The sequence below is a fragment of the Mustela lutreola genome, chromosome 2 (genome assembly GCF_030435805.1).
Source record: "Mustela lutreola isolate mMusLut2 chromosome 2, mMusLut2.pri, whole genome shotgun sequence".
NCBI classification, from domain to species: domain Eukaryota; kingdom Metazoa; phylum Chordata; class Mammalia; order Carnivora; family Mustelidae; genus Mustela; species Mustela lutreola.
Window position 1 is genome coordinate 53,455,403 of NC_081291.1, and position 19,106 is coordinate 53,474,508.

A 19,106-nucleotide genomic window follows, 5' to 3' on the forward strand; every position below is an offset into this window, starting at 1 on the left:
TCAATAACCATTTCATTTAAAATGTGGGCCAAACATATAAATCATATCTTGAAAGAAAGTATGTTGGTGCCACAGAAATTGCCCTGTATTCTTACCACCTAATTTGAAAAATGTGTTTTGAAGCTGGGAAGAAAGCAAATAAGCCTGGGGCCCGGCCGCCCTTCTCCCACATGTCCCCTTCCTTCTCTCTGTCCCCAAAATAAATCTGCATTACTCCCCAGACTAAGTAGAGAGGCTGAAGCACGCCACACACACCCTGTTGTTAGTCATTCTCTGGGGCCGCCGATGCTATTTTGGAGGCTTTGCCTTTGAATGTCACTTGGTAATGAGGAGTTGAGAGCCCAAAAACCAGGCTGCTCCCCGCCAATCCTGCCAGTCCTTGGACTCAACTGACCCCTCTCAGGCCTCAGTCGCACCCTTGGCCTTGGGCAATAAACAGTCCTAGGAGCTTGCAGATCTTGGTTCTCCTTTAAGGACACATTCAGAGGGAGGGCGCTAAATAAGGCAGGGCTGCTAGTCCCGTTTTCCAGACTAATCGTAAGGGGAGATGTTCCACAGCTGGTGCTGGGGGCTGGGAATTCCAGGGTCTCCCGTGGAAGCCTCACCACGGAGTCCATGGTTAAGATGGCAGCCTCTCCTCCCTAACCCAAGGTTTCTTACGGTTCTGGGCACTTCAGCAGCCAGCATGCTCACCCCAAGGGGCCCTCGGGGCATAGCGGCCCACTCCGCAGCCGCCTCTTCTTCTGGCCAGGAAAGTGCCTTGTGAGCTTTGTGAAAACATGTAAAGGAGAAATAGGACACCCGTGACTCTATTACTTGCAGGTTATTGTTTGGTTTTGCTTTTTTCCTTCTTCTTCTTCTTTAAAAAAAAAAAAAAAAAAAACAAGTGTATATGATTGGGGCACTTGGTTTTATTTTCTCTTTAAACGTGTGTGTTTCTGATGATTTTCTCATATTATGAGAACTTGCTTGAAAACATGTTAAATGCCTGCCTCCTACTCATCCAGTACATGGGCCAAGCTCTCCGGTCCAGTCTGCCCTGGTGTGGGGGCAAGGAAAGGGGTCCAAATTTCTCTCTTCTGCCCCAGGGGATGGTTTGAGACTACTGTCCCCCGTGAAACATACCTTCTCTGCTGCCTGCCTCCTGTCCTTCTCTTCTGGCCTTGGAGGCCCACCCTGCCCCTGGTGGGAAGGTGGAAATGAGCAGCCCTTCCTCAGGTGAACTGTTATGGAGCCTCCCTGTCACTGAGTGTTTTCACCTGAGCTCTATACCTCCCCACATGGAGGGGAGCTGAGCCTTGACTTTGTTTTCTATTCTCCCTCCCTCAGGCCTAGTAGCTGCTCTTAGCAGCCTGTTCTCCACTGCTTACCTCCTGTGCTTCCTTTAAGATGACAGCCCACCCAGGGACCCCTCTCCGGGGCATCCTATCCCTGTCTCTGTGTGTTTCAGGTGTTAGCTGGGTTCTTGGTACCTCAGCCAGTGAACTGAGCGCCTTCCCAGCACTTCTCTGAGTGCAGGGCTGGTGTGTTGGTCTCTTTCGCTGCATCTAGGTTCCGAAACAAGAGGCCATTTTTTTCAGACCCTTCTCTTGTCAGTTGCAGTCCACAGCATCTTAGTTGGGGTTGCTGTGGGGGAGGCCCCACGAAGGTGGCATGCAAGCTGCATGTGTACACAGGCCCAAGCCCTGCCCCTTCCCTCTGCCTTTGATCAGTTGTGTAGCCAGACAGAGGTGTTCTCCCCACTCCACCCCACCGTAGGGAGAGAGGTACCCCATCCTGCCGCCAGCACGAAGCATTTCCTTTCTCCTTTGTCGTCCCTCACCACTGGCTACCCAGTGTGCTTTGTATAAGCCATTGTTTGCATCTGGCCAGCTGCCTGGGCCACAACTATTTCTTTCTGGTAAAACCTTACCCTTGTGCTAAAACCCCTGCTGCAGTGGGGTCATGAGTCAGTGCACACTGGGTCCATGAATTGGCACGTGTAGGGGTGGAGATGGGGCAGTCCTCCACCAGAAGACTGTAGCATTGGAAATTTCCCCCAAAGTTCAAGCTACCCCATCCCACTTTCTTCCCCAGCCCTCAGCTGCCTGGTGTCTAGGAGGCTGAGTTTGGGGCTGGGGTTCTGTGAGAAGAGGGGCTGAGTCATAATTCCTCTCCCAAATCAGGTGCCCAGGAGAGGCCAGGTTGGAGGAGGTAGTGAGTGCTTGGGGCCCAAGGGTGAAAAAGTCAGCAGGTATCTTTAAAAAGAAAGGTACCAGAGCAGTCCTGTATAAAAGAGCGTGCAGAGCCCTGTGGATGGGGTGGGGAGGGGATCGGTTCATCTCCACTGAAGGAGGGTGGGAAAGGCCTGTGGATGGAGCAAGAGCAAGGGTCCCCTGCAAGGGTGCTTGGAAGTACCCTACAGGGCGGGTGGTCAGTCCCCAGGGCCGCCCTAGCTATCTGCTCTAACCGTCCTTCTGCAGACTTTCTGCCCTTTCTCTTCTCCCTTATTTGTCTGTTATGACCATCATCTGCTTATACCAGCTGACCTAAGCAGTTCACATTGGCTATATCCACCTTTGCAGAAGGGCAGAAGGATCGGAAGTTTTCAGATCCCATGGTAGAGACATGGATACTGGGTCACATAGTTCATCCTCTGGAATTCTGGACTTACTTGGAGAAAGAGCACAGGATTATTCCTGAGTTGGCTCATGTCCCCATGTGTGATGTAGTTCCAGGTGGGAATCTGGGAACTGGGGAGTCAGAACCTAGGCCTTTACCCAGCAGCACCTCCTGCAGCCCTCCACAGGCCCATGTTGCATGAATGGACCTGGGTTGGGCATGGTCACAGATTAGCCTGAAAGGCCCCCCAACTAATACCTGCAGAGCATCCTTTCAGACTAGCACCCACCCTACACTGGGACCTTAGAATCCAGAAGCAAGAATTGTCCACAACTGTGCATTGCCATGGCCTGGCGTGGGACTTCATGGTGGGCCCCAGGAAGGAAATAAGGGTCTCAGTGGTCTGGAGCCCAGGCCTCCCTTTGGAAAGTTGGCTCTGGTGCCTGCTTAGCCCACCAGCTCCTGCCTGGAGATACCCACAGGCTTGCCCCACCAGCCTTTGGGGTTTGGAGGGCCAGGGCTTGACTTGCCAGAGTCCCCAGCAACCATCTGGACTGAGGGACCTCTTTCTCTACTGTTTGGTTCTTGGGTAGTATGTTCACATCAAAAATTGCCCTTTCTTTTCAGACGAGACAGTTCGGAGTCACTGTTCAGAGGCTGTGTATTGGGTCAGACTCTGTACCAGACCCTGGAGTGCAGCAGTGGGCTGAGCCTGGCCCTTCCCTCAGGCGGCTCACATCCCCACGGGAAGTCAGGCAGATACACAGTCTAGAATGGTGACAAATCATGGTAGGGCGCTGAAGGAACCAAATGGGTTGTTTGCACCAAAGAATGAGGGGAGGCTGTTTCACATGGGTGATAAGAGAAAACAGCAGCTGTACACAGGCAGGAGCCAGCCAGCCAGGCAATAAGGTCCTGGGGAGGGTCTTCCATGCCCAGGGGAAGTATGGGCAAGAGCCCTGCAGAAGGGAGGAGCTGTCAAGCTCAGATGGCTGGAAGCAGGTGAATGACGAGTCGTGGGAGGTGAGCTTGGAGCGGTCAGCAGGGCTATGCACGGGGGCCTGGGGGTGCAGAAACCAGTGTGGACTGCACTGTGCTCCCCCTGTGTGAACAGTACTCCAGGACTGTGGAGACCCAGGGAGAGCAACCAGGGGCCAATGACATCTGAGGACAACAGATCCTATTCTCTGCTGGGCCTCAAGAGTCTACCAAGTGGCCCTGGAAACAGTCCTTCCCCTCTCCTGAGGATACCAAGGTGTCTGTCCTCTGGAGCTGTGGCAGAGACCTGCAGGATGCCTGGGGTGGGTGAGGGACTTTGCTGAACTCAGGCCTGCAGTGTGTCATCTGCTCCTCCCCCGTCTTCCTCCTCCTGCTAGGCCATCTCCTCCCCTCCCTTCCTGTCCTTGAACCTGACCTAGGATGTCAAGGACTGAGGGTAGTTCCACAGTCTGCTGGCGATGGGAGCCCTACAATCTCTGTCATCTGTCTGGTTCTCAGCTCTGATTGGGGAGCCTTGCCTGGCTTGGCCCTATGGTGGGCATGTCTCTGCTGGCTGCCTTCCAAATCTGTTCGGGGCTATCTTCTGGGTGCCTCCTAGTCTCTTCCTCTGCTGGTCCCATAGTCCCTTGGAAGTGCTCTGAAGGGGCTCAGAGACTACCACACTCCTGCCCCTCAGACAAAATGGGGGTTAATGCCCTCCATTTCCCATAGTTTAAAGGAAGGTACTGACCGACTGGACAGGCAAGAAATGGAGAACAGCCCCCTCCATGCCCCGCCCCACCAGCCTAGTGGTGCCTACCCAGTAAACCTGTTTTTGAATAAGTGATTGTAGATGAGTGAATGCATGGATGGATATAGTGGGCTCCATTTGGAAACATGATGGGGACTTCGTTCTTTCCCAAGTGGGCCCAATCCAGCTGGGAATTCTGCTGGGGAAATCCAGGCAGATGTCCTCATCTGGTCCCCAGCCAAGGCCACCCCCTAGACCTCTCTGTTCTCTGACCTTCCCGCAGAAAGACGCATACCTATAAGGATCCCAGAGAGGAGGTATGGGAGCAGGGCTGCTCAGAGGCCCAGAGAGATCAGGATATTTCCATTTTATATTAAAAAATAAAGAAATGCCCAAACTGGGTTTCAGAAACTGTGGTATATTTTAAATGTTTACATGAACACTTTTAACACACGCACACAAATATAATCATGCCATTCACAGGGTAATTACCATGTTTATAAAAGAAAAACCTTAGTTCGTGGCAGGCTCCAGGCAGTGCGGTCCAGAAAGGGGACCCAAGTTTAGAATTCGATGATGAATGGCTCCTCTCAAATGTGTCTGTCTCATGCGGAGAGAGCAGAAAGTGAAACCATAGGGCTGTCTGGGGGTGTGTGGTCCCGCTGCCTGTTCTGCCTGGCTTCTAGTGAGTCCTGATGTGGGAGGGTCCTCCTGCTGCAGAGCAGCACCCTGGTCAGGTCGTCCTCAGGCCCACCCTGGCTTGAGATGCCACAGTGCCACCTCTGGCTGGGCCCAACTCCGTGCTGCTGCGGTGCTGCTGGGGCCCCGCGGGCCAGGCCCTGGGGCAGCCAGGGGTAGCACAGGCCTCAGGGCAGGAGTGAGGGTTCAACTCCCGACGGGGGTCAGAAGCCTGCAGGCGGGGGGGCTGTGGCAGCCAGAACAGGTAGGAGGCTGGCCTGTGTGGGTGCATGGTTCCCCGTGTGTGCGGTCCGGCTGGGCGGCCACTCATTGGGAGTCAGCGGAACTGAGCGTCGGGCTAGGAAGCAGGTTTGGAGACTGTTGTCCTTCATCGGTTTGTTTCAGAAGAAATTGTGCTGAACAATAAGGAAGTGGTAAGATCAAGTGGAAAAGCCTCAGTGTGACCCTTTCTAGCTGGGTCTCCTGGGCAAGTTTACCTAATATCTTCTGGCTGCAGTTGCCTACTTGGTAAATGGTCACACCACTGTCCTCAGGCCCTGGAGAAGACTGAAGACACGCGTGCATTTGGCAAATGAATCCGTGCCGTCCAGACAGACCCCATTCCCACTCATCAGTTGGGAGACATCTGCGTTGTTTCCACTTTTTGACTTTTACAAATAATGCTGTGAACGTTTCTATACGAGTTTTTGTGTGGACGTGGGTTTCCATTCTCTTGGGTACACACCAAGCAGTGGGATTGCTGGGCCACAGGATCACTCTGGTTAACTCTGGGAGGAATGGCCAGAGCATTTGCCACAGAGGCTGCAGCGTGGCATCTGCGCCCAGCAGCATCGATGGGGTCCGGCTGTTCCGTATCCTCCCCAGAACCGAGTCTCTGCTTTTCTGACCAGAGCCATCCTAATGGGTGTGACGTGGTGTCTCTTCATGGTTCTGATTTGTATTTTCTTAATGACCAGTGATGTTCAGGTATATTTTCATGTTGTTCTTGGCCATTTATGTCCTTCTTGGAGAAACATCTACTCAGCTTCTTTGCTCGTTCATAAATTAGGTTGTCTTTTCACTACTGTTGTAAATGGTCTACACACAAATTGCTTATCAGGTGTATGAGTTGCAAAGATTTTCTCCTGTTCTGTGGATTGTCTTTCCACTGTCCTACTAGTGTCCTTTGGGGCACATTTACTTTCGATGAGGTCCTGTATATCTGGATTTTGTTTAGCTTGGTTTTGTTGCTGTGCTTTCAGTTATTTTTCTTTTTTAATTTTTTGACTATATAAACATGGACTTGATGCTCAAATTACAAGGGATACACAGACAGCCTCTCCCCCATCCCACCCACCTACTGTAGGGAACCATTAAAATTAATTTCCAGTATATCACCACTGTGTTTACTTTTGCAAAATTGTGAAAGAACGTAAAGATGTTCTTATTTTCTCTTCCATCTCACACCAAAGGTGGCTTGCCACAGACACTTGCATTTTTCTTTCCCTCACTAAGGAGATCCCTGGAAATGGCGCCCTACTGTTCACTGAGCTTCCTCGCTGTATTTTAGGGCCACAGCCCTGATGTGGCTGTGAGCAAACAGCTTAGCCAGCAATTCCCCTGTTGGCGGCCCCTCGGGCTATTGCCAGTTTTTGCCTATAACGACCCATGCACAGTGAATCATATCCTGTTGTATTTGTGAAGGTGTAGCCCTAGGACAGACTAAAATCAGCCTGCTGGGTCAGAATCCAAGACGAGGAGTTCTGTCGGAGAGTGCCGGTTGCCTCCGTAGGGCCCTGGTGCTGTTTGTGTCCCATCAGCTTCCACCCAGAGGGCTGCTTTCCCACAGGTTCACAAATACAATGAATGAATGTATTGTCGAGCTTTGGGATTTGTGCCCATCTGATAGGTAAGAAAATGTTCTGTGCAGCTTTTAACTTTTTTATTAAGATTTTCTTATTTATTTATTTTAGAGAGCGAGCGTGCACTCGCGAGCACAGTGGGAAGGGCAAGGGGGGAGGGAGAGAACATCAAGCAGACTTGCTAAACAGGGGGCCCAACTCAAGGCTCCATCCCACGACCCTGAGATCATGACCCGAGCTGAAATCAAGAGTCAGATGTTCAACCAACTGAGCCACCCAGGTGCCCCTGTTCTGTGAAGCTTTAAAAAAATCAACTTTACTAAGGTATAATTTGTGTAAAATGAGACACCATTTAAAGTGCATTGGTTGGGGAGTTACCTACCTTCTGTCATCACTGATTAGTTTTGCCACGTCTACAATTTTACATAAATGGATCCAGAGGGTATGTAGTCCTTTGTGTCGGACTTTTTTGACTCAGCACAATGGCTCTGAGACGCGTACGTGTTGCTGCACGCATTCGTGGTCCGTTCCTCTGATGGTGAGTAGTCCCCATTGTGAGGTGATACCACTCTTTGTTTCTCTTTGCTGCCATTGGCCATTTGGGTTGAGTCCAGTTTGTGCCTCTTATGAATAGAGCTGCTGTGAACACACTTGCACAAGTCTTTTTGTGGACATGTGTTTTCATGCCTTTGGGGTAGAGAGGAGTAAAATGGCTGCATCATATTATAGGTTTAACTTTAGAAGTCAGCAGCCTTATTCTCAAGTGGTTAGGCCAGTTTCCCTCCTGCTTACCACAGTACGGGAGCTCCTGGTGCTGCACGCGCTCACAGACCTTTGGTACTACAGGCCGTTTTCATTTTGGCAGTTCTAGAAGGTACAGTGTGGTGGTCTCTTTGTGGTTTGCATTTCCCTGAGGACTAAGGATGCTGAGCACCTGTCCAGGTTCTTACTGACCATTATATTTCCTTTCTTATGAGGTGTCTACATCTTTTGTCAATTAACAACAATAAAGTTGCCTGTCTCTATATTATTGAACATAGGAGTTCTTTGTATATTCTGGCTACAAGTCCTTTTTATGTACACTGTGAATATTTTCTTCTAGTCTCTGGTCTGCCTTTGCATTTACATAGTGGTATCTTTTAGAAAGCAGAAGTTTTGATTTTTGTGAAGAGTTGGCATTTTTTTTTCTTCTGAGTATTCTTTGTGTCCTAAGAAATTTTAGCATTTCTTTTATTCTGAACAACTGAGCCCCTTTTCTTAGGTTTAAGGGCTGTTTGCCTATCTTTTTCTGGGGACTGTCCATGTATTCTACTTAAAATAGAGTTCTTTTATTGCTCTTTCTCTTCTTGATTTGTAAGAGCTATTTGTATATTAGGGAGATTAGCCTTTTATGGGCTGAAGTGGTATTTTCTCCCACTTTGTTCTCTTTCCAACTTTGCATGTAGCTTTTCTGTGCAAAATTGCACACATGTGTTTTCACATAATCCATTGTATCTGTTTTATTGCTTATAGATTTAAGGCCATAGGCTCCTCACTCCCAGGTTATAAAGGAATTCACTGATGTTTGTTTTGTATAGTTTCACTGTCATACATTTAGATCAGTTCCATTTGGAGTGGATTCCAATGTACAGTGACACATGGAATCAATTTTATCTTTTTGCAAATGACTGTCCAGCTGTCCCCATATCATCTATTAAAAAGTTGTCTTTTTCTAATGACTTGTGATCACCTTATCATTAAGATACTAAGTTTCCATATGTACTTGGATGTTCTCTTCTGTTGTCTCTGGACTCAGGTCATGCCATGGGCCCATCTGTCTGTTGCCATGGTGACGCAATCCTCTTCTAAGTTGTTGGCTTTATGACCTGCTTGAACATAGAGCAAGGGAACCTCCTTAGCGTTTTTCTTCACCAAAGTTTTCCTCGACATCTTTGCTTATTTATTTTTCCCCCATAAACCTTAGAACCAGCTTGTCTAGCTCCAGAAAAGATACTTGTTGATTTTTTTCAAGTGGAGATTGTGGTAAATCTCTGTATGGATTTGGGTGATCCTGACCCGTTTCTTGCTGCTGAGTCTCCCTGAGTTCACACGGGAGAACTTTCTCCGTTGGTTCCAGTGTGCTTTTCATAAGGCCCTGGCGAGGACCACCGTGGGGCTGAGCTGACGGGTTTTTTTCATTTGAATGTTATACATTTCATGTAGGTTTATTCCCTAGGAATTTGTTTTTCATCACTCTTATGATGGGTTCTTCTCTCTCACTGTTTTCCAACTGGCTGCCATTTGCATATATGAAGGTAGACTTGTTGGTGGTCATTTTATACCTTGCTATCTTCTGAATATTGTCTTTATTCATCTCTTGAATTTTCTGGGTATACTTGCATATCATCTGCAAAAAGAGATCATTTATCTCTTCCTTAGGGTATGAACATTTTAAAGCTTTGTGTTATATTTTGCCAAATCTCTTCTTTTGAAAAATATGGTACCAATTTATGTTCCTGCTGGAAGTGTTTTGCCACTCCCTTGCCAGCACTGAGTATCAACATTTTTAAAATCTTTGCCAGTTTTAATACAACCTTCATTCATTACAAAGAGGACATTCATGGGGTCCCTTGTCCATCAGGTGCTTTGAGGGAGGCTAAGGTCACAGCATTCCTTCCCACCCCCAAGGCCTTATTCTAGGGTGAGATGAGACTAAAGTTTGTTTTTTTCTCCTCCAGCTTTACTGAAGAATAACTGACAAATATGTGTACAAATTTAGGTTTTACAAAGTACTGATTTAATATACATTATGAAATGATTGACACCATGAGATTAATTACCATATCCATCCCCTCACATGGTTAGTGTGTGTGTGTATTGAGAACACTTAAGATCTATTCTCTAGGCAAATTTCAAGTATATAGTATTTTTAAGTGTAATCACCATGTGTACATAGGATCTCCAGAACATACTCCTCTTACAACTGAAGGTTTGTACCCTTTGGCCAACATCTCATTTTCTCCAGTTCCTAGCAACCACCCATCTGCTCTCTGGTTCTCTGAGTTCAGCATTTTTAGATTCTACCTATAAATGAGTTCATATGGTTGTTGTCGAGGCTCAAGCTTCTGGAAGCTTACAATTAAGACTGCTGCCTTCCTGGACCCAGCCTATGGGAAAAGGACTGGCTGCCCTAGTGGAGGAACCCATCTCGGGCCCAGAGAACTCTTTCTCGAAAATCCCTGAGCAGTTATAAAAAGTCCATTACCCGCCACCCCTTCTGTAGAGCCCTGTCATAGTAAGCCCTTGGAGTGCCTAACTTGATTCCCTGCACAACCTGGCTGATGCCAGGAGCAAGGGGCAGAGCCAGTACCCCTCCCAACCCTCCTCCCACTATGGGCAAACGCAGGGCCTGGTGCTGAGGACCCTTCCCCATCAATGAGGTGAAGTACAACAGATGGAGCCTCGGGAGCTCTTGCTTTTCCATTGTGCCCTTCCCTGGACCCAACTCCCCCAGCCCCCAATGTCCTTTAAAAAACCCCATCCATTCACAGAGGGCACTGCTTGTTGACATAGATGGCCCAGGCCCTGGCTGGCATCCCTCTCATCCCCAACAGGTTTTAGCACCCCCCACACCAACCGTGGCCCCCTCCTTCATGCAGCCTGTCCCAGGCAGCCTTTGTTGTTCATGTAACCTTTGCCCACACACCTGTGCTCCCAGCTCTGTACCTGACTCGCTCTGCGATCCCAGGTGAGCATCTTACCTCTCTGAATTCGTCTCCCTCTGCACCTCCAGAGCTGTGCTGGAGTAAGGGAGGGCAAATTTGCATCAGTTCTGTGCAGCCATAGCCCAGGGGGCCCCCTCCACCAGGAGCTCCACCAGTGTGTGTTTACTGGATGTCAGAGTGAAGGAAGAGATGAGCCCCAGCAGTACAGCCCTCTGGGAGCTGATTCTGCACCCAGGTGGTTGGACCAGGGGATACTCACATCCAGGGGCTCCAAAGGGCAGCCTCTGCTTGGGCTACAGCCACTCCATCCCATCCCCCATCAAACCCCATCTGAGGGTCTAGGCCCTGGAGTCCATTTCAAGCCATGCCCTGGAGCAGCTTGGTGGGCAGCTGGGCCCCAAGTATGGCAGGACTGGCCTGATCTCACTCTGGTCACTGGACCCCAGCCCAGGCTCCTCCCCACCCCGTCCCTGCTCCTACAGGCATCTGGATCTTTGCTGGTGTATCTTGGGGACAGTAGGGTGTATGTAGAAAGGGGGTATGGGTGTGCAGCCCAGGCAGCTGGGACCTCAGGATAAAGGAAATTTCCTTCTCTCTGTATTTATTTTCCACATCCTTGACTTTGAAAGCCAAGCTGGTGTTGATATTTACCTTGGCCGGGCCTCCCCATCTCCCTGGGCCAGCCTCATGTAAACATCATGTTCCTTCTCTCAGCTCTGCTAGGGTTGAGGTGGCCTTTTGCAACCAGTTCTAGGAATTTTGAAAGTTTGAAGGCTTAAGTTCAGAGACCAGCCCCCTAGGGAGCCTAGGGTGCGAGGAGCCCCAGGGGCTGCTGTACTGGCCTCCGGTTCCCTCCCAGGGATCCGGGCAGATGGCAGCAGAGAAAGAGGCAGTTGGGCAGGGCCTCCTCACTCCTCTTAACAGCGGTGATGCTGTGAGAGCCCCACTGTCCCCTTATTCATGCTGCCCCCTGAAGGATGGCCCCCAAAGTTTTGGGCTCCCCAAAGACACACAGGGACAGAGGCAGGACCTGGCTGTCTCCCCTGGGACTGGTGGGCAGAGAGCTGATTCCCAAGGGCCAGCCATCAGTCCTTGTCCAGGTGTGCCATCTGTAGTGCATTTGGCACCTGGACCACAGCTGACGCGCTGCCCCGGGGGTGGGAGGCTGCTAAGGTGGGTAGCGTGTGCACAGGCATGTGGGGCCTCCTCTGAGCAAGTACACAGGCCAGAGTCCCGGCCCCAGGGGACCGTGAGGAGACAGGATTACTTGGATTAATTTGAGAGGATGACGGGACAGGGCGTCAGTGCAGCAGGAAAAAAAAAGCGGGGCAGTGATGGCGCTGTGTGGTGGGCATTGGAGGTGAGGGGCGCTCACAATCCCCATGTGGATCCCAGCACCCCAGCCCCCAGGCTGGCCGCCATTCACTCACTTAGCAGTGAGACCTCAGGCAAAAGACTTCCCTTCTGTGTGATTTGCTTTCATTATTCAAGAACTGGGGTGTCTGTCCTTAGCGACAAGGGTGTTGTGAAGCACGCGGTGTGTCGTCTTTAAGTGGGAACGGTCATTCTTTGCTTGCTCACACACCACATAGATTTGAGGCCACATCAGTGGGCACCACCGGCCATCTGGACACTGAATGTCTCCCCTTCTCCACACAGATCTGGGACATGAGCGACGATGAGACCGTATGACGTGGCCCACCCTCGCCGCCTGCTGAGGAACCCTTGGGTCACTAGAGCGGGACTGCTGCCCCCAGGACCGGTGATTCTGGGCCCCGTGCCCCCCCAACCTTTGTGGTCTCCTCCTCTGCATACCTTGAGGACCAGGGCCCCCGCTTCGCTGCCCAGGAGCATCTGGCGTTCTCCATTTCTTATGACTCATGATCCTACCAGTTCTGAGCTGAATAATAACCTTGGCTTTGGCATTGCCCTTGATCTGGGACTTCGTTCCCTCCACGAGTTTTTTTTTTCTTGTTGTCAAATGTTTGATAGTCAAAACTCCCGGGATCCCACCAGCTTGGCCCCCATAGGGCGTTAGTAAGGACGGGGAACAGTGAGCCCAACACATGCCAAATGCGGGGCAGATAAGACTCCCTGGGCTATTCTACAAACACCAGAGAGGGGCCTCTGGGTACCAGTGAGGGCAGAGATCCTTATAAACTTTGTCAGTCTGGCCTGCTGGAGAGGGAGGGATGTGCAGGACAGAAGGGCCTGCACCTATCCCAGTGAACCCAGAACTCCAGTCCAGAGTCTGCTATCCAGACGGTTCCTCCACCTCCTGGCCTATCCTCAGCTGTGGGCAAAACACCTGTGCCGCCCTGCCTCCCTGCTCAGGAGAGGAACAAAGTTGCCGCTGCTGCCTTAAACTGGTGGAAGGGCCACAACCTAGTAATGGCCTGGGTGGGCGCCCCACCTGCCCCAGAGGAGGCCTCACATCCCCAGAGCCCACTCCTCTATGGCCAAGGGAAGGAGATGCCTTCCCTCAAGGCCCTCCTCAGTGTTACTCAGAGGGCCCTGACTGCAGTATTTGGTGGCCATCTGTGACACCCAGAGCTGCACCTAAGGACTCGGTGGGGATGGGGGACAATCTCTCCCCAACTGTGATCTTGGGGTGTTTTCTTCTGTCTCAAGCCTGGGACCCAAGTCAACAGTGAGTCTGAAGGCTAACTCTGAGAAAGGTGGGGTTTCTGTAGGTCAGGTCGTGAATGGGGCTTCTTGGGGAGTTGGAGCTACAGACGATGTCTGCCCGCCTGCCTGGGGCAGAGGGGGCACCTTTGGATGCAGGTGCAGGCCCGCTGTGCCGTTCCCCAGCCCGTTGGTCACACGCACAGCCTGTGGTTTAAGAGCACTTTATTATTGTTCTTAAGGCTACTTTTAAGTACAAAAAAAAGATGGCCTGCCAAACCTTTTTTTTTCTTCTTCTTCCAGGAAAAACAGGCCACAGAGAATGGTATATTACAGATTTACAAACATGGAGAGAGAACGGTCAGAACGCACTGCGACGGCGTGGCTCTGTGAAGAACTCACTGTGCTCCTCCTGAGGCCAGGGAGTGTGTCCTTTCCCAGTGAAATGTTTGGTTTTCTGCTTCCCTGTGTGCCCGGGGCCCCTCCAGGGGCCCACCTATCCCAGATAGGTCAGTGCCGGGCGCCGACAGGCCGCTGCCCGAGGAGCCCGCCCTTCCCAGAGCCCGCCAGCGGCGGCTGCTTTCCCGCCACAGCGCTCAGTAGCCTGGAGCAATAACAAACTAGTGGCTATTAAGGCAGATGCAGTGTTCTCATAGAGTAACTGTGTTCCTGCACTTTTACAGACAAATCTACGACAAAAAAAAAAAAAAAAAAAAAAAGATCAACTTTTTTTTCCAAACAAAAAAAATATGAATGATTACAATGGGAAAGGGGAAATTAAATAGCTACATATCATTAACAAATTAATTGTTCTTCAAAAAATACCTACAAATTTCTCTGTACATTCTTTACGCACAGCGTAATGATGGTCTTAAAGTTACCTATATAAAAAAAGTGTTCTCACCGATTTTTCCTACAGAAAATATAGGGGCCCAAATGCGAAAGCCTGGAAGCCCAGTTACGTGGGGGTGAAATGTGTGCAGGGGCAAGAGGAGAAGGGCTTTTCTTCTGCCTGTGGAAACACCTGCAGCCACCCTGGGACCACAAGAGCCGATCTGCTGACCTTTTTGCCCAGTGACAATTTTTACAATTAACCAGCTAACCTGTGTTTTTCTTATACAGAAAACCAGCCTCGAGGGCTCCCGGGCGTCCACAGTGCCTCACAGGGGAGGCGGGCGCACCTGTTGTCACCTGGCCAGGCAACTTTTTAAGCCCTCTGGTGGCCTTCTAGAGACTGGAACAGGGCGGGGGGTAGGGTGGGGGGTAGGATAGAAATGTACATTTACCAAAAAGAGGAGCAGCTGTTGAACATCCACAGCTGTGTCCGTCATGCTTTCTTCTTTGCCTAATTTCTAGTTAGTAGCTATTACTCTAGCAAACGATAATAAATGCAGTGATAACTGTATAAAGTCAGAGGAATGTATACTGCCTTGGCCCCAGCGTACGAGGAAGCACACAAAATACCATATCACAGATTGTCAGTAATCTGCTGTTCAGCCAAGAGGGTTGAAAAAAGGGAGCAGTTTCTGCATGGAGGGAAGTTGGAAGACACAAACCCCAACTCCCCTGATAGCTAGTCATAAGCAGACAGGGATGCAAAAAGTAAACGTCAGCTGGCAGCAAAAACCTCCAGCATCCTACATGGCGGCTGACCCACGAGTGGCCTGCCCGTCTCCAGGGCCTGCCAGCCCCACACGACTCAGGAGTAATGTGAATATCAAACAAATCTCAGAGTACAACTGTACCAGCAGTAAGTATATCTAGGACTGTAAATGACAAAAATAAACTAATTCTGAAAAGAAGCTAGTAAGTATTAAGGTTCTTGTTTACTATATCTATACAATTAATAGAAACCAGCTATTTTTCTCCATTAAAACATGCATCACGTTGAAAGCACTACAGAATCCTCCAACCTCAGCTCTAGTCTAACAAACTGCAGTGTTTAGGAAAGGGAGAATGCCCGTGATTGGTAGAGTCTGCAGTCCAGTTGCAAGCACCTGAAATCTAGAGAGAAAGACCTATAACCTGTATGAGACTTCCCCTTCCAAAGCTGTTTTGTCTAAATTTAAAAAAACAAACAAGACACAAATGGTCAGAAATGTCATCCTTAAACCCTTTGTTTTTCAGCAGTTTGCCCTCAGAGTACTAGCATCTCACAGAAAGCTGTCAGGCAGGCAACTGAAGCCCTCCTCCAATAGTGCAAATCAGACGCGACAGTTCTCTGTTCTCTTCAAGTAGACGCACGCACGCAGACGCACTCACATGCGGCCCGGACCAAACACGCAATGGAAGCGAAGCCACACACACACCCCGGTCTCGAGAAGCAAATTGAAAAGCACGAAGCATCTGGGTCACCAACGTCATGGCTTGTGACTGAGAAAGCGTGCGCCGTGGAGTCCTGGCCCCGGACGGGGCAGCAGACCTGCATCAGAGGTTTCTTTGGTAACTGAGGCAGGAAGGCAGGACGCTAGGTTAGATGGTCCACGGGCAGCTCCCGGTATCGAGTTTGAGGGCCCCTGGTATTAAACCAAGCAAGTACAAAAACAGAACAAAAATCCAACGACATGGTTTTTGCGAATAAACCATCCCTTCCCTACCCTTCCCCCTACCCCACCCAGACAATTTTTTTTTTGTTGTTTTTGTTTTTTTTAAGCACTGACTGTTCAAAGCTCAGGCAAACCATGCAGATTGACATCTTGTTTGAGGGTGGCACTCCCTTCATGAGACCACGGAGGGGGAGTGACTGTGGCTGACCATGTGCGCGGAGGGGCTGGCTGGCTGGCCCCTGCGCGAGGCTGACTCAGGGCTGCTGGACGCGCCATCCTTGGCTGCCTTGATCTGAAGCCACGTATCGCCCAGGGCCTTGGCAAAGTGGTCGTCCACGGAGCCTGTGATGGACACTGAGTTGGGCGCTGGCTCAGGCTCCTTGTAGTTCTTGCCCAGGCTCCTGCGGAAGTGCTCCTCCACCACGGGGTCACAGGTGGTGGTGGCTGTAGGGAAGGGGGACAGCGGTTAGTCAGGTCTCTGGGGACAAAGGGCCCGTCCCCACCTGCCCTGGCTTGGCACTTGGCCAGATCTCTCTTCTGAACCTGTAACATGGCAGCATGCCCACCTGAGCTAAGGATGAGTTCAGAGAGAAAACCTGGCCTTGATAATGGTAGATCTGGTCCCACTACAGCTTCTTCCCCGGAGGTTTCTTCCCTCTGTCCCACTCAAGCCAGACACAATGCTGGGTGCATGTGTGCTCAAAACAAAACAAACAAACAAAAACCCCAACACAAAACACTTTTTCAACCTCAATAAAAATACAAGCTCCAGAGGCCACTTGTTCTGTCCACAGCAATGTAGAAAGAATGCAAACACTCCACTTGAATCCTGTCCAAGGAGGAAGCCCGAGCCCCCACCCCAGCCGCCCCATGTGCAGGGTGACTTACAGCTCGGGGCCCTCCGGTAGCTGGCTGGTCCGGCCGCCACACAGCCGCTGTGCGCAATGGGGCAGTGGGAGAGGTTGCAGTTGCGGGTGCTGGCCGAGGCACACGTGATCACCGAAGGCCGGTTCTGGGGAGAAGAGGAGGCTGCTGTCAGCTCTGGCTTGGGAGGTCAGATAAGGAGCAGTGGTGCTCAGCCCTGCTGATGACCCCAGTCCTTATACACTTGCCACAGCTGGGATGCAGAACAAGTCTCTGTCCCTCTATCACCACGGAGAGCACTCATCCTGCCTGCAAGGAGCCAAGGGCCACTGTCCTCTGGGCCATCAGGTCCCTGTCCTCTGGGCAAGGCTACTCTGAGGTGCGCCTGTCCTGCAGCCCCTCCTGACAAGAGGCAAAGGCAAGGCCGGCCTGTCTGCCACCTCCAACTGCGAAACCAAGTGAACTTGCTAAGCTACAGCAAAATCAGAGTGAGTGGGCCTCTGTGGGTGCGTGAGAAGCCTCCACAGCTCCTGCCATCAAGTCTCCAGGGCAACCCAGTCCCTGCTCTTCTCAGCGTGTGCCCTATAGCCCAAGGGCTTCTAGGAACCCTCCCGGTACCCTCCCAACATACTCCAGGTTTTTGCTTAAACTAAAGACAGCTCAAGTTGGTTTCTATTATGACCACACAAATCCTGATGGAGACGGAAATGCAGGAAGTCCATCCAAGTATGAATTTAAATGCACCCCACCCCCAGCCCAAATTGCTCTACAGACATTCTCTCCTTCCCCACGACTACCTCCCCATTTAGCAAGTCAATCATGCCTTCCAAGTACACCAGGAAGACCCCAGCACCTGGCCCCGCTAGCCCACGCACACTTCAGAGCAACAACCAGGAAGCGTTTCTGGAGCCCCAGACCTTGGCACAGTATCCAGGACAGAAAATATTTGTGAATCAAATAGCTCCCTCAGGTTCCATCCAGGAAAGAGCTCTCCTGACAGTACTGAAGACAAGATAGAAGAGGATATGCCCGAAGTTCCAAAAAAAGTAGAGGGGAGCTGATGGAAGGGCTCCTCAGAGAGCCATCAGGGCTTCTCTACCCCTGGCCTTTGAGGAGTTCAATCAGTAGCCAGGGTAAAGACAAAAAGGCTTGCACAGCAAACCTTCCCACGATGGGAAATGAACAGGAGTGAAAAACATGTTCTGTGATAAAGATCTGGACCTGTAAGGATGGGCCAGGACGTGCCTGAGTCTGACACAAAATTACTCACATCCAAGATGGGGGAAGGCATGGCTCGGCAGCAGCATGGAAAGGAAAAATGGAAGTTTCAATACTACCTCAACACATCAGCCACAGGCATGGAGTTTGAGCCATCGCAGCACGGACAAAAGTGGTGCAGACAGAACATGACTTTGAGTCCGGGTCCACTCCCCCTTCATCTGGCAGCAACCTTCACCCTCTTCCCCTCCGTTTCTCCATGTATGAGACAGGAAGAGTGGCAGCTGAAGAGGGCGTTGGAGGACCACCTGAGGTGAGAGTTTGGGGCCAAGGCTTGGTGGCAGGAGCCCTGCCATGCCGGGGCTGGTCTTACTGTCCCGGGAGGGTAGCCTGCAGCCTGCAGTCCACCTTCTGAAGGTTCTTTTTAACCCTGAGCCTGTGATCTCCCTGGTTCCCCTCTCGTAGAATGTGCCCTCCATCCATGAGACAGGGCTGAGGCAGCCATGTCCATAAGTGACCTTGTCCCACTGGCCACGCTGGAAATCTGACCCAGGCTTGGGGCCAACTACTAAGCCAGACTAAGAAAGAGATTCAGGTTGACCTCAGGAGTCATGGGATGGTCGTACCAGAATGGCTGTGCAGGTTAAGAAGCAGAGAGAGAGAGGAAAAAAAAGAGAAGAGAATGTGGAGACTGGACCAGCACAGAGCCGGGGAGGGAGAATGTGGCTTCCTCACCAGCTCTCAGAGGCAAGGGCTGGCCCTTCCTTCCTGATCCTGCCATACCCATGACCCTGGGCTCCAGGAGACGCCACAGGTCCTCCCAATAAAACTCCCTTCCTTTTGTGCTTATGTCAGCTCAGGCTGGTTTTTGTTCCTCGCAACCAGAGTCCTGGCTGACACAAATGTCACCAAGTGGGGTCATGTTTTGGGGAAGGGGTCATGGAAGGTGAAGAAAGGTAAAGTGTAGGAGAACAAATTTGGGGAAGCTCCGAATAAAGCTATAAGAATCAAGTCAATGTCCAGCTTTTATGATAGCCACTCTGGAGCAGAAGGTGGCCCCTGGGCAGGGCCCACCGGTGAACATGTGGCCAACAAGAAGACATTTCAATCTCACTCCTAGTAGCAGCAGATCATCTCCAGGACCCCTCCCAGCTGGAGATGAAGAGGCGCAGGCCTCTGGCTGAGTGCAGGCCAGGGCTTCGGCACCCACACACCCACCTGGAACAGGCCTCTGCCTCCAGATGCTGAGTGCAGTGAGGTCCCATGACCCAAACTCCTC

The 19,106-nt window shown here is 50.9% G+C and overlaps 2 protein-coding genes across 7 annotated transcripts in view; one reads left to right on the top strand and one right to left on the bottom strand.

Moving 5' to 3' along the window:
- ATG7 (autophagy related 7) overlaps positions 1 to 12,509 on the top strand; it is a 245,926-nt gene extending 233,417 nt beyond the window's left edge. For both annotated transcript variants that reach the window (XM_059161751.1, XM_059161752.1), the window contains one exon: positions 12,234 to 12,509. Coding sequence is in view for 1 of the 2 variants with exons in the window: in XM_059161752.1 (XP_059017735.1) it covers positions 12,234 to 12,266 (33 nt within the window). In the remaining variant the exon portion in view is untranslated. The remainder of the gene's footprint in view (positions 1 to 12,233) is intronic.
- A 2,791-nt stretch (positions 12,510 to 15,300) lies between these two features.
- VGLL4 (vestigial like family member 4) overlaps positions 15,301 to 19,106 on the bottom strand; it is a 153,564-nt gene continuing 149,758 nt past the window's right edge. For all 5 annotated transcript variants that reach the window (XM_059161755.1, XM_059161756.1, XM_059161757.1 and 2 more), the window contains 2 exons: positions 16,634 to 16,757; positions 15,301 to 16,189 (listed from right to left, as the gene is read on the bottom strand). In XM_059161755.1, coding sequence (XP_059017738.1) covers positions 15,918 to 16,189; positions 16,634 to 16,757 — 396 coding nt within the window. In that variant the 3' untranslated portion in view covers positions 15,301 to 15,917. The remainder of the gene's footprint in view (positions 16,190 to 16,633; positions 16,758 to 19,106) is intronic.